The 15,495-nt window shown below is 48.8% G+C and overlaps 2 protein-coding genes across 2 annotated transcripts; both read right to left on the reverse strand.

Moving 5' to 3' along the window:
• Positions 1 to 4,782: 4,782 nt before the first annotated feature.
• On the reverse strand, positions 4,783 to 6,227 carry LOC125539331 (aspartic proteinase nepenthesin-1-like). The gene has a single exon (XM_048702768.1). It carries the CDS (start codon positions 6,225 to 6,227, stop codon positions 4,908 to 4,910), a length of 1,320 nt encoding a protein of 439 aa, XP_048558725.1. The 3' UTR covers positions 4,783 to 4,907.
• A 7,109-nt stretch (positions 6,228 to 13,336) lies between these two features.
• Positions 13,337 to 14,851, reverse strand: LOC125539340 (aspartic proteinase nepenthesin-1-like). Its single transcript, XM_048702780.1, has one exon. The coding sequence runs from the start codon at positions 14,807 to 14,809 to the stop codon at positions 13,445 to 13,447; it is 1,365 nt and encodes a 454-aa protein (XP_048558737.1). The 5' UTR covers positions 14,810 to 14,851; the 3' UTR covers positions 13,337 to 13,444.
• Between the last annotated feature and the right edge of the window lie 644 nt (positions 14,852 to 15,495).

Genomic DNA, 15,495 nt, shown 5'->3' on the forward strand with positions numbered 1-15,495 from the left:
TCAAATTTGAACTACAAGCACATGCTCCACTGCACCAAAGTTGGTTGAAAAATCACTTGTGTGTCCTTGGGTGAATTTCTAGATCCCATGCAAGAAATGGGAATGAAATTCAAACATCTGGGCGTCGTAGCTCGGCCGGAAAGATTGAGAAACTTGGTTTTTTAATTCATGTAAATGCAAAACACGCCTGAAAATATCAGAGAAGAAATACGAGGCTATAAGCAATCATGCATATAAGAGATCAAAAGAAGACCCAAATAACTCTCATGGATATAAAAAGATAGATTTGATCATAAACTCAAAGTTCATCGGATCCCAACAAACACACCGCAAAAGAGTTACATCATATGGATCTCCAAGAGACCATTGTATTGATAATCCAAAGATTGAGAGGAAGCCATCTAGCTACTGACTACGGACCCGTAGGTCTACAAGGAACTACTCACGCATCATCCGAGAGGCACCAATGGAAGTGGTGAACCCCTCCGTGATGGTATCTAGATTGGATCTGGTGGCTCTAGACTCTGCGGTGGCTGGATCGAAATTTCGTTGACTACCCTATGGTTTTTGGAATATTGGCGTATTTATAGAGCACAGAGGCGGTCCGGGGGGCACCCGAGGTGGGCACAACCCACCAGGGCGCGCCTGGGCCCCCAGGCGCGCCCTGGTGGGTTGCGCTCCCCTCGGAGCTCACCTCAGGTGCTGCCGTGGCCCATCAGGTGTCTTCTGGCCCATAAAAATTCTCCAAAAAGTTTCACAGTGTTTGGGCTCCGTTTGATATTGATTTCCTGCAATGTAAAAAATATGCAGAAAACAACAACTGACACTTGGCACAATGTCAATAGGTTAGTACCAAAAAATGATATAAAATGATTGTAAAACATTCAAGAATGATAATATAACAGCATGAAACAATAAAAAATTATAGATATGTTGGAGACGTATCACTCCCGACGGCGACCACCATCTTCCCCCTACCCAAATCAAGAGAGGGTTCAACACTGACCACAAGTTGCGCAACACCGATGCAACATCGTCGACGTTGTGATGGAGCATTTGATGGATTAGAAGCATTGCCGAGCGCCACCAGTGCTTTGATGGAGCTTCCACTCATGCAGGCGGAGCTTCCACGTGTGGACGATGCTGCCATGGAGCATTACACGCAGTCACCAATACTGCAATGGAGTGTTACCAGCTTCTCGACCACCGTCGCGCTACAAGCTACAAGGTCGGCAACCGCAGATGGAGATGGCGAGCAGCAACATAAGGCTGCAAAAAGGATGGGCCCGCAGCAACAGTGATGCTACAAGGAGTGGTGTGAGATGAGCGGCAGAGGTGCTCCGATGTTTTCGAAGGCCACGGGACGGAGACGCTGCAGGGAATAGCGTGAAGCGGGGATGCGGGGTTGTTGTAACAGCATGGTGCGGTGCTACATGATTGTCTCCACAACTAGGCATGTATGCCTGTCCGGACTCTGCTGGGCCACCTGCGACAGTGGGCTTCACACATGTTAATCAAGCCAATATTATCTTCTCTTAAGCCAATTCACGAGGATCTTTGGGATCAATGATAAGTTTGGACGCAATTTAGAAGAAAAAAACCTCAAATCCTCAACAATACGGTGGCTATTTCTGTCGAACGCCTCAAAATCTCGATGAAGTGCAGGCCTTTTAGAAGAACGCTTCGAAAGCTATGCCCAATCCGTGAGGCGGTGTTTTGCAAACAAAAAAAAGCGCCTTCAAAGCTATGTCCAGCTGAGACATTTTGAAAAGACACCTTCAATCCCACATCCAGCCGAGGTGTTTTTGGATATTGCCTTCCTAAACAGAGTTTTGAGGCATTTAGAAAAATGCATTTACAAAAATGTTTGCTATTAGCATCCATGTTGAAGTGTGCCGGGCTGCAATGGAACATCACCGGTGCTTCAAGGGGGTGGTCGCAGCAATGGTGTTGCTGCAACCTGGTGTTGTAACCTAGAGCTTGCTTGTGTTGCAGGCTTCAACCGTGGTCGGTGCATGGCGAGGTTGACAACATTTTTGTTGTGAGCTGACCGACGACGCCGGTACTACAACCTGAGGGTTGCGGTTGGTGCAAGCATGTGCACGCCCTGGGAAGGAGGGTTTGGAGGCGCTCCCGGGAGACATGGGCATGTCAAGATGGAGCGATGGCATGGTTCTTTCATTAGGGGATCTAGCTATCTTAGCCCCATTTACGCCGTTGTACACTACCCGAATGACGACTTTTGGCTCGCTAACGCATGTTCTGCCGTTTGATCATTCTTGGCCTGTGGTATTTTTGGCTTGTTAAAGGCCCATGAAGCCTTTGGGCCATTTTAAGCCCGTGACAAGTTTCGGCCCATAATGATCCGTTATGTCTATGGGTTGCTATAAATTGTGGTTCCTTTCGGCCTGTTAACGGCTCGTTAAGTGTGTGGGGCCATGAATGGCCCCTTGTGCTTTCAGCCCATTTGTGGCACGTGTTGTGTTTTGGGCCTTTGTTTTACGAGGTTATTCAGCCCGCAAGTCGTCCGTGTTAGAATATTGAAATGCTTGACAGTGAAGGAGAAGGAGGCGGCCAATGTGGAGGAGCCGGTGACAGATTTAGCGAGGAGGCACATACATTTGGTCTCGGAGGGCGAAAATGCTTTTTTTTTTGCCCGGAATGCCGGACTGAAACTTCTGTGATATAGCACATGTAAAAACTATGAACATCCACCTCATTTTGGTTGTGATCGACCGCTATGAAGTATGAACACCGTACTTTTAATTGGCTCTTATATTACTATACGTTTAAATGGTTAGATGAGCGGCTCCTGCATCCATATCCGTGGATGCGTCCGGACGGGTCCGCATTGGAGATGCGCTAATGAAGGAATGGGGAGGGGACGAAGAGCCAAATGTGTATGTAGTCTTCTTTATTTCTTTTTCAGTTGATGACAACATCTAATTCAAGAAAAAGCTGCATTAATTAGGGAAACGATTGGGAACGGCACGCCGGCTGAACATTCCGCCGGTCGCGTGTGGCTCGTTGGATCGAGCGCGATCCTGTGGTTCAGCAGCTCTCTCCCACATCTTATCCCTTCACATCTTCCTCGCCCCCTTCGCAAATCCCGCTCATGGCGACCAGGCAACCACCCGAGAACCAAACGACGGAGCCGTGCCTCCTCTCTGACCTCAAGCACTCCACCGGCAGCCGGTGGAACGAGGTTTGGTTCGCCGCGCGCTGTTGCCAGGCGCCTGCTCCCTTTTCCAAATGCTACAACCGGCATCCTAAAAGGCTACATCTAGTATCTTAAAAAGCTTCAACAGCAGACAAGGAAGCTAAGGGCGGCCATGGCGCAACCGCAAAAAAGCTGCAACCAAAAGATGAAAATTCTACATCTAGCACGTGAAAAAGCTTCAAACGGCACCTGAAAAAAGCGGGATTTGGGACAGAAGAGGGGCTTCAACAGACATGCGTCGGAGCTGCAAACACTACTGAAAAATGCTACGACCGACAACAAAGAAAGCTACAACCAGCTTTGAAAAAGATTCAACTGGATACGGGGTAGCTGGAGGTCGGCCACTGCGCAGCTGCAAATAGCTGCAAACGGCATCGAGAAAAGCTACAAACCGCTTCTAAAAAAGCTTCAACCAAAGAACATCTAGATAACAATGGCGAACGACGACCACGATGGAGCTGCGTGGGGGTGTTGCGACGGGCGTGCTGCAACCGGCAACTGAGGAAGCTGGAACCGGCGGCGAGCGGGCTACAACGGGTGGCAAAAAAAGCTACAAGGGGGGCGTGGCGTCCGAATCAGCAACCATTTTTCTGCTGGAACCAGTGAGCCGAGGTGCTACAACCGGCACCAAAATATGCTACGACCGACAATCCAAAGTGCTACAACGTGTAGAATTTTTTGCTACGGTGGGCGGTGACCGCGGTGACCACGCGTGGGAAAAAGCTGGAACGAGTGAGCAAAAAAGCTTCAATCGGCGGCAGTTTTGCTACAACCGGAGAGCGGCGACCGCGTCGTGCCGCAAGCCACAAGTTGGAGTTGCGATGGGACTCACGGGATGCTGGAACCGGTGACAATGTTGCTGGAACCGGCGGGAAGATTTGCTAGAACCAGCAGCCAAAAATGCTACCAATGGAGTCCGTCCTGCTGGACCAGCATCGTTTTGCTACAACCCTAGCCTGTGTTTGCTACCACCGGTGACCATTTTTGCTACATGCATGCACACGGTGTTCGTCGATGGCGGCGATGTCCTTTTTTTTGCTGCAACAGGTTTGGAGTTTGCTGGAACCGGCGTACAAAATAGTTGGAACAGGCTTTTTTTTACTTCCTTTTGAAGGTGACCATGCCGATCAGGGATGTGAACCGATTTGCTGCAACCGGCAAACCAAAAAGCTACCACCATTGAGCTGATTTGCTACGGCGCTGTGTACAACCATTTGTGTCAGTGCTACATGGGCTCGTCGCCAGCGAGGCTTCAAGCACGAACATGCGGGGGAGCCACGGACAGCGGCTGGATATTTTGTTGCAACCGGCGGCGAGCACCCGTGCTGGGGCGGCGGCGAGCGGGTCTGCAACCCATGGCGGGGTGGGTGAATGTTACATCCATGGCCGGCGGGGAACTTCAATCTGTCAGCCGGGGTGGGGAGGGAGGAGGGAGGGGGAGATGCGTGGCCTTTGCCCGATGCGAGCGGACGGCGATGCCGCGAAGCTACGGTGGATGGGGCTAATCAGGGGGAAGCGCGTTGACTCAGATTGAAGATGATGGGAAGGAAGAAGATGGGATCCAATCCGACGGCTGTGCGCACATGCATCGGGCGGCTGCGGTGCGACAGGCTGAAACTTTCGGCCGGCGCACCGACGCAGATTACTGCCCCATTAATTAGGGATTACTGGAAGCCCACATCCTAGTTCAGTTGGGGCCGCCTGTATCGTCGCTGCATCTCTCGGGAGCGAAGTGGATCTTGCCGGCTGTGATGTCATAGACGAAGCGCGTGTCCACCTGCTGCATCGCGCCGATGATGGTCATGTGCTCGCTCGGCACCACGGCGAGGCAGATGTCGCGCTGAACGAAGACGAAGAGTTGTTGCGGCCTTATCACGAGGTCACCGTCCTCCTCCCCGCCCTCCTCGAAGTGCAGCGTCATCGTCGGCAGGTGCGGGAAGGCGGCCTGAGTCGCGCCGCTGAAGCACAGGCGATACCCGTGGCGCCTCACAAGCGGCATCCCCAGTCTCTTGACGTGCTCCTCCACGGCGTGCTCCAGGACGTTGTACGCGAGCTGCGTCATCGTCGTCCTGCCCGTCCCGGGATCGATCAGGCACCCGCCGTACCACCTACCGCCCGACTTGTGGCGCTGGAATAATTCGCTCATGCGGCGTCCAGGTGGCCCGACCAGGCGCTTGCCGGCGACGCTGACTCCGAGGAGTTTCACGAAGTAGGCGCTGAAATCCGGGCTGGTCCAGCGCATGTAGAGGATGTTGGTGCTCTTCATGTGGCCGGTGGCCGGGACATCGGCGCCGAACCGGAGGAAGCCGTGCCTCTCCGGACGCGTGGGGCCGAAGAGGCAGTAGGAGAAGCGGCCGTCCTGCCGGTGCTGGCGGAGCCGAGTCCAGATGAGAGACGGCATCTGCTTCCCCAGGCCGAGGACGCCGGCTAGTACTACACCAACCTCCGCGGCTGCGGCGCGCCCGCCATCGTCCGCGAAGGCGAAGGTCTCGATGCCGAGCACACCGCTCGCGTGCGCGCCGTCGAGGCGAGTGGCCCGGAACTCGCAATCGTTGCCCCTGGATGGCTTATGACACAGGTCGCTCCCGTGCGGGACGCGTCTGAACGACGTCGAGACCTCCGGGTTGAAGGGCGGCGGCATCTGTGGGAACGGATGCGCAATCGGCAAGCACTGCATCCATGTCAGGCTGCTGACCGTGTCCAGCACCAGGTCGTAGGTGCGGCGGCCGCGGCCCGTCCCGACGGTGGTGGCCACGCTGTATGTCAGCCCTCTCGGCCCGTGGAAATGCGGCCGAAGCGCAGTGGTGGCTGCCTGCTCGTTGAGGTGCAGGAAGCCGCCGCCGTCGACGTGCATGGTGCTGTTCCAGCCGGCGCTGGGCACCAGGCGCAGGCTGAAGCCTCCGCTGGGGCGTGGCATGCCATGGGTTGCAACGGCAGGCTGGAGGAACATCGCCAGCGAGGCAAGCACCAGCGGGAGGAGGGCGAGAGCGTGTGTGTCAAGCTCCATGGTTGCAGCAACACAGTCACAGTAGCAAGCTAGAGCACCGCACCTTACTTGGTGGCTTGAATGCAAGCAGTCTTGGTGGCTTGTACACGGAGAGTTAAACGTTGAGCGAGAACTAATTGTGGTGCCAAAATCCATATCTTCATTTAATGTGCATATCTATACTACTATTATCCATATCTTCATTTAATGTGTGCCGATTCATATGAGTATACTGCAAGTATGTTTGTCTTTGCCTTACACTGAGTCATAATTTGTTGAGCAAGAGTTTTGGGCTGCATTAACTATGTAGAGAAAATTTCTATTTTAGATTTGCATATCCCTTCACTCTCACTCATGTAGGAGATACATACCCATTAACTCATGCAATCATGAATCGAATCCTAATGCAAAGCCATATCCAATATGATCAATTTACTCTAAGCGAGATACACTTTGCGTAGGTAGAGTTAAATGTTGAGCATGGATTTGGCCACGTTAACTTGGTAGCGAAAATCCCCTTTTAGATTTGTATATTTGTTGCACAACATGAATTAACTCACGCGGGCATGAATCCTATATACCTAACAGAGTCATCCCCACTACTTAAATCTCAACATGCAAGTTGGTACCTCATCTTATAATTATGAATGGGATAAGACCCACCTCAACATGCAATCTTGCATGTGAAAAAAACCACCAGAACATTCAACCATACATGGGAAAATATTTTCCATTCAATTATTCTACTTATGTTCAATAAATATTTTACAACTATACATAATCAAATATAATAAATCATATGTATTTTCAATTTTAGTTCTCATGTTATGGACCAAACATTTCATCAATCAACCCGCAACAAACGGGTGGGGTATCCTCTAGTTAAAGAATAATGTTAAACTCCAGTACTGCAAGCGCTTATCAAAGCTAGGTTGTGACAAATTAATTTATTCATTTCAGCTATCTTGTGCTAAAAAGCAATGAAACTGTACATCCAGATTTTTCGCTGCGAGCGGTAGCCCACACATATTTCCTTGCGATACGGGTCGAGTAGGCATAGCTTGTCGTGGTCTCGCGTGCTCATTGAAGAGGAACTCGATCGTCCCGAAGCGCATGTAGTAGACGTAGGGCGGGGGCGTGACGTCCAAGGGCCGTCCCCAACTATCAAGCACTAGCTCGAAAGAGCCGAAGGTGAGGGTCTGGCTTAGCGTGAACTTGTAGGCTTCATCTGGATCTCTATCCCGGATTCGGTTTCCGACAGAATTGATAGTGCACAAAACTGTCAGTTCCCTTGGTAGGGTGGTGAACTTGGTCGGAATTACCAGGATGGATCTTGCATGCACAAGTTACCCAGGTTCAGGCGTCCGAAGAGTAATACCCTACATCATGCCTCTTCTTGTTATTCATGGTAGATGGATACCTCATGCAATGGAATACAATGATGTAGACGAGATTCCTACCGAGAGTTGGTCTATCTAACAATAGATTGGTATGAGATCCCGCTAGCCACCCCTTATATACATGGTAGATGCTAGGGTTTTACAGAGGGAGATGCAATCCATGTAGCTGCCGTTGCTAACTTGGAGAACAAGATGGTCATCACGTGCATATCACCTTCTTCGGGTTCCCCATGGTCGCTGGGCCTTGCGGGCCTTCTGGCAGGTCTCCTGCCAGGCTCCCCTTGGTTAGCCACCCCTGGTGTATGCCACCATCAATAAGAAACACAACCGGCTTGTCCTTAGCAAACATAACGATGGGGCCAGTTGCTGCATTCTATTAATTTTGTTTCTATCTTCTTACAGATTATCTTTACAACATTTCCCTTATTTCATAAAACAAATTTCGCTCATTTTATAAAGGTTTGAAATAATCAGTTTCACATCTTTAAATAACTAGTTTCAATTTTTTTAAACTTTCATAAATTCACAGCAAAATATGTGCCACGTTTATGAAAAACACATTTATCCCATTTCAAAAAATTGGTTTCACCCAATCCAAAATACTTACTCCACTTATTCTATAAAACTTATTTCACTTATTCCAGAAAACTTTCACTTATTTCAAAGTATCAGTTAAAAACAATTTCACTCGTTTCAAACATAGACTCACTCATTTTATGAAATAATTAGAAATACCCAGCTTCACATTTTTTAAATAACTAGTTACATATTTTTGAAATAACACACTGAAATGTGTTTCATATGTCAGAAAACCCAATTTCAGTCATTTCAAAAAATTGTTTCATTCAATTAAAAATACTTATTTGACTTATTTTAGAAAACCTATTGCTGTCATTCAAACATTGTAATTTGAAAATGTCTGAATGTATTCAAGAATGATCTTGTTCTAGAGGTCTTAGCTACTGGAGTTCAAATATATAAAAAGTTTTAAAAACGTAATTGTGGTTTAAAAGATATGATGGGTTTGAATTAGCACCGGTTGAAAAAGGATGAATTTGTTATGTGGGAGAGGAGAGTGAGAGGGTTTGTTTTATTTTTGTCATGCATGCATGTGGAGGAACGAGATAGAGATAGGACACATTGTGAGCGCCTAGTGGGCTGAAAATACAAAGATACTCCTGCTGGAATAATATGCGGTAGATGAATGAAACAATTAAATTTGACTTTACAAGTAAAGTGGGCCTACAGCCAAATGAATCACGAAGTGGGCCTACAGCCACATGCCCGCATGAGTTTAACATTATTCTTTTTTTTCCAGGAAACTTAGAGCTTTATTCAATCATCAACAGCTCCAGCATGGTCAGCGAGAACGTTGGTCATGAGGAAACTGGGGGGAGAGTCCATCCAATATCCCGTCACCTTCAGCGTACAAGCATGTTTTGCACACAAATGAGCGGAGGTGTTGGCATTTCTCATTACATGTCTAATAATAAAAGAAGAAAAAGATGAAGCAACACTAGTACGAGTCGGTGCTATACGAACGGTTTTAACCCTTTTCTGCGACGGCATTTGGAACCGTCACCTAGTAAGTATGGGCGATAGAGGAGTCCTTCCCACACGACCCAGAAACCGTCGGGGATAGGGAGCCTTGATGCATACAATTATCCCTATATAACCGTTTTCCATATCTCGAATATCCCAAACGCTTCATCCTTACTACTCGTTTGTGCTCGCATTGCCATCGCAGTCGGAGTTTTGTGGTTTTACCTAAATCCAGGCGGATTCCAGGCACGGGAGCTTTCCAGGCAGATTCCAGGCACGGGGGTTTTACGATGCCTGGCATATCTCAAATAGTTCATGATTATAAACCATGTACGATAGGTAGATAATCACACACATTTAGTTTTCCCGCACCATATGTGATAGTGTCTGACATCACAAACTTTGCAAACGGCAACTGTGTGCATTGTTACACACGTTTCCTCTCCATGAACCGTGTCGGATTATGATGTATATTGCACACGCTGTGCTTTATTAACCGTGTGCGCCGTAATGACCTGCACACTCTATTTTCGCCCTAATTTAATTGCTGCTATTTACAATTGTATCTAATTTAAACTTGAAAGTAGGCTTTACCTTTATTCATATCCATCAGGTTCAAACAACCAATGCATTATTCGATTCACAGGTACATATGTTTAAAAATTACATAAGCACCAAATAAAGAATGATGAACCAGGATTCTATACTTATAGTATTACAGATGGTAAAGAAAGAGGCGACAGACATTCCGGTTGCTGAATAAGGTGAAGCGGAATGGCCATATTGTGCTCTCCTGGATGCAAAAGGCATGTAGGACTCTAGTCCAATCCCTTGTGATGGCGAGGTAATCTTGAGTAAACTGCTTCAGGATCCACTGCAAAGAAAAAAAGATTCAGACATTGTCATCTAACACAACTCATTACGAGCAGTAAAAACAAGGCTACAGGGTTCTTACTTACCATCATGCAGTTCACTGTTGTCTTGCATAAAGTGTAAACAAATAGTTTGATTGACGTCTTTGGACCCATTTTAATAACAATCTTTATCAGTTTCCTCACTTGATGTTGGTTCATGAATATCTCATTGTCCCAGAAAGGATCGAGGTGTGGAACTTTGGCAATGATATATGTACCTAAAAGTGATACGTCTCCAACGTATCTATAAACTTTTATTGTTCCATGCTATTATATTATCAACCTTGGATGTTTTATATGCATTTGTATGCTATTTTATATGATTTTTGGGACTAACCTATTAACCTAGAGCCCAGTGCCAGTTTCTGTTTTCCCTTGTTTTTGAGTATCGCAGAAAAGGAAAACCAAACGGAGTCCAATTGACCTAAAATTTCACGAAGATCATTTTTGGACCAGAAGAAGCCGACGGAGTACCGGAGATGGGCCAGAAGAGTCCCGAGGCCACCACGAGGGTGGGGGGCGCGCCCCTTATCTCATGGCCGCCTCGGGGACCCCTCCTGACTTGTTCCCGACGCCAAAACCTCTTATATATACCCAAACTTCCAGAACATAACCTAGATCGGGAGTTCCGCCGCCGCAAGCCCCTGTAGCCATCGAAAACCACTCTAGACCCGTTTCGGCACCCTGCCGGAGGGGGGGGGGAATCCCATTCCGGTGGCCATCTTCATCATCCCGGCGCTCTCCATGACGAGGAGGGAGTAGTTCACCCTCGGGGCTGAGGGTATGTACCTGTAGCTATATGTTTGATCTCTCTCTCTCTCTCTCTCTCTTGTACTTGATTCGCATGATCTTGATGTATCGCGAGCTTTGCTATTATAGTTGGATCGTATGCTGTTTCTTCCCCTCTACTCTCTTGTAATGGATTGCGTTTTCCCTTTGAAGTTATCTTATCGGATTGAGTCTTTAAGGATTTGAGAACACTTGATGTATGTCTTACATGTGCTTATCTGTGGTGACAATAGGATATTCACGTGATCCATGTGATGTATGTTTTGGTGATCAACTTGCGAGTTCCGTGACCTCATGAACTTATATATAGGGGTTGGCACACGTTTTCGTCTTGACTCTCCGGTAGAAACTTTGGGGCACTCTTTGAAATTCTTTGTGTTGGTTGAATAGATGAATCTGAGATTGTGTGATGCATATCGTATAATCATACCCACGGATAATTGAGGTGACATTGGAGTATTTAGGTTACATTAGGTTTTTGGTTGATTTGTGTCTTAAGGTGTTATTCTAGTACGAACTCTAGGATAGATCGAACGGAAAGAATAGATTCGTGTTATTTTACTACGGACTCTTGAATAGATCAATTAGAAAGGATAACTTTGAGGTGGTTTTGTACCCTACAATAATCTCTTCATTTGTTCTCCGTTATTAGTGAATTTGGAGTGACTCTTTGTTGCATGTTGAGGGATTGTTATATGATCTAATTATGTTATTATTGTTGAGAGAACTTGCATTAGTGAAAGTATGAACCCTAGGCCTTGTTTCCTAATGTTGCAATACGTTTTCGCTCACTTATATCATTAGCTACCTTGCTTTTTTATATTTTCAGATTACAAAAACCTTTATCTACCATCCATATTGCACTTGGATCACCATCTCTTCGCCGAACTAGTGCACCTATACAATTTACCATTGTATTGGGTGTGTTGGGGACACAAGAGACTCTTTGCTATTTGGTTGCATGGTTGTTTGAGAGAGACCATCTTCATCCTACGCCTCCCACAGATTGATAAATCTTAGGTCATCCATTTGAGGAAAATTTGCTACTGTCTTACAAACCTCTGCACTTGGAGGTGCAACAACGTCTACATGAAGAAGGTTGTGTAGTGGAGCGCTCTTGTTCCGCAAAACACGGGCATTCCGCTCGCTCCAAATGGTCCATGACACGGGCATGATTAGAGAGGCCATGCGCTTCCTATTGGAGACTCCGGCGCCGGTCCTATTTGTCCACCAGTCCTTGACCGAGCCCTCAAGATGCCACATAGAGGTGTCCATTTGATGAAGCCCGAATTTTACAATGACCAAGTTCCATAGCCTAATAGGGAAGCAGCATTTGAAGAAGAGATGTGGTCCGCTTTCTCGCTCACGCTTGCAAAGAGTGCAAAGTTCACAATTTGGCCATCCATGTTTTTGTAGCCTATTCGCAGTCCAAATTCTGTCTTGGATAGCCAACCAAACAAAGAATTTAGCCTTTGGTGGCGCCCAAGTTTTCCAAACCATTAGAAGAAGTCAAGGTCCTCCTCATTAGATGGATTTACCAAGCCCACCCACAATTTTTTTGTGTCGTCCATTCAAACCATGGCCATCTCAATCGTAAGGCCCGCACAAATTTATCAGTGTTGAGAACCCCTAGGCCGCCATATTCGCACGGGCGACAAACCGTATCCCAGTTTACCTTGCACTTGGCGCCCGTCTTCTTATCCGATCCCGACCAAAGGAAAGCACGCTCAAGTTTGTTGATATTGTGAAGAATGCCCGGCGGTATGACCAAAGATGTGATGAAGTAGACCACTTGCGAGGTGACGACAGACTTAACAAGGGCCGTGCGTCCAATGATGGTGATATTTTGCCCCTCATAGGTGACCAACTTGCTCGCATTCTTGTCCTCAAGAAATTGCAAGTCCACCTTTTTAAGCTGCCAGACGGACAATGGAAGACCCAAGTATCTTATGGGGAAGGACGCCCTGTTAGCAGGCAAGCCTTGCAGAATGTGCTCCAGGTTTAGGTGATGGCATCGAATGGGCACAACCGAGCTCTTGTGAAAATTGGTGCAAAGTCCGGTGACCTCCCCGAATCCGTGCAAAATGGCTGAGAGGTTGTCAATATCTTTTCTGATTGGAGCCACGAGAACAGCCGCATCGTCTGCATAGAGTGAAGTTCGCACCATGACCCCTCTCCCATGATTCTTGTGGAGTTGTCCTTTTCGGGTTGCTAGCTCAAGCAGTTGTTGGAGTGTGTCAATTGCGATAACAAAGAGGAGCGGGGATAAGGGGTCCCCCTGCTGAAGGCCCATACCGTGCTTGATGGGGTTGCCAGCCACCCCATTCAACAGAATCGTAGAAGATGATGTGCACAGAAGAGCCGCGGTCCAATCGCGGATGTATTCCCATCTGACCAAGTTGAAGGCTTTGCAGATATCCAGTTTGAACAGGAGAGACGGAGTCGTGCATTTGTGTAGCCTACGGGCCAAGTTCCGGATGCACATTCTTTATTTGTTTTTCATTTGGTAGACAGTTGATGGCATACAATTCAAGAAAATACTACATTGGAATTACAGTTCTTTTTAAATAACGGTTTGCTAGAAAAAATTAGGTCAATTCTGTCCCCCTGTATCATCACTGCATCTCTCGGGGGCGAAGCGGATCTTGGCGGCTGCGATGTCATAGACGAAGCGCGTGTCCACCTGCTGCATCGCGCCGATGATGGTCATGTGCTCGCTCCGCACCACGGCGAGGCAGATGTCGCGCTGAACGAAGACGAAGAGCTGTTGTGGCCTGATCACGAGGCCCGCGCCCTCCTCGAAGCGAAGCGTCACCGTCGGCAGGTGCTCAAAGGCGGCCTGAGTCGCACCGCCGAAGCAAAGGCGGTACCCGTCACGTTTCACGACCGGCAGCCCGAGTCTCGTGACGTGCTCCTCCACGGCGTGCTCCAGGACGTGGTACACGGGCTGTATTATCGCCGTCGTGCCCGTCCAGGGATCGATGAGGCACCCGCCGTTCCACCTACCGTCGGGCGACTTGTGGCGCCGGAACAAATCCCTCATTTGGCGTTGTCCGGGTGGCCGGACCAGGGCCTTCTCGGCGACGCTGATGCCGACGACGCTGATGAAGTAGGCGCTGAAATCCGGGCTGGTCGTGTACTGCATGTAGAGGATCTTGGTGCTCCTCATGTGGCCCGTGGCGGGGATGTCTGCGCCGAATCGGAGGAAGCCATGCCTGCTCGGACGCCCGGGCCCGAAGAGGCAGTAGGAGAAGCGGCCGTCCTGCCCGTGCTGGTGGAGCCGAGTCCAGATGAGCGACGGTCTCATCCTCCCCAGGCCGAGGACACCGGCGAGTACTCCGTGGCTGTCGAACCCCGTCGCGGTGTGTACGCAGCCAAACACGACGCCACGAACCTCCGCGGCCGCGGCGGCGCCGCCATCGTTCGCGAAAGCAAAGGTCTCGTTGCCGAGCACACCGCTCGCGTGCGTGCCGTCGAGGCGGGTGGCCCGGAACTCACATGTCTGGCGCGGTGATGGCCCGTGACATAAGGAGCTCTTGCGCGAGACGCGGCTGAACGACGGCGAGATGTCAGGGTTGAAGGGCGGCGGTATCTGTGCGAACGGGTGCGCGATCGGCACGCACTGCATCCACGTCAGGCTGCTGGCCGTGTCCAGCACCAGGTCGTACGTGCGTCGGCCGCGGCCCGTCCCGACGGTGGTGGCCACACTGTACGTGAACCCTCTCGGACCGTGGATCTGCGGCCGAAGCGCAGTGGTGGCTGCCTGCTCGTTGAGGTGCAGGAAGCCGCCGCCGTCGACGTGCATGGTGCTGTTCCAGCCGCCGTACGGGACCAGGCGGAGGCTGAAGCCTCCGCCGGGGCGTGGCGTGCCATCGTTTGCAGCGGCAGGCTGGAGGAACGTCGCGAGCGAGGCGAGCACCAACGGGAGGAGGGCGAGAGCGCGTGTGTCAAGCTCCATGGTTGCAGCAACGGAGTCACAGTAGCAAGCTAGAGCACCGTACCTAACTTGGTGGCTTGAATGCAACCAGAGTCTTCGCTGTCCTTTTGTACACGCAGAGTTAAATGTTGAGCGAGGGTTTGGCTGCACTAATTAATTGTGGTGCCAAAATCCATATCTTCATTCATTGTGCATATCTCCTTGTAGTACTATATGCATATCTTCATTCGATGTGTGCCGATTCATGTGAACATGAATTGGAGTATACTACAACATGTCTGTCTTTGCCCTACTGAGCAAGACTTTTGGGCTGCATTAACTATGTAGAGAAAATCTCCTTTCTATATTTGCATATCCCTTCACTCTCACTCACGTTGGAGATACATACCAATTAACTCATGCAAACATGAATCGAATACTAGAGCGAAAGCCGTATCTAATATGATCATTTTATTCTAAACAAGTTACTTTGTGTAGATAGAGTTGGTCATTTTATTCTAAACGAGTTACTTTGTGTAGATAGAGTTGAATGATGAGCAAGGGTTTGGCTACATTAACTATGTAGCAGAAATCCCTTTTTAGATTTGTATATCGCTTGCACAGCATGAATTTACCCATGCAGGCATGAATTGAAGAATAGTGTTAAACTCCACTGCTGTAAGCGGTTATGAAAGCAGGGTTGTGACAAAGTAATCTTATTCATTTCA

This window comes from Triticum urartu, chromosome 1 (assembly GCF_003073215.2).
Source record: "Triticum urartu cultivar G1812 chromosome 1, Tu2.1, whole genome shotgun sequence".
Lineage (NCBI taxonomy): Eukaryota > Viridiplantae > Streptophyta > Magnoliopsida > Poales > Poaceae > Triticum > Triticum urartu.

Coding starts and splice junctions, on each gene's coding strand:
- LOC125539340 (XM_048702780.1), bottom strand. CDS start 14,809: ATGGAGCTTGACACACGCGCTCTCGCCCTCCTCCCGTTGGTGCTCGCC.
- LOC125539331 (XM_048702768.1), bottom strand. CDS start 6,227: ATGGAGCTTGACACACACGCTCTCGCCCTCCTCCCGCTGGTGCTTGCC.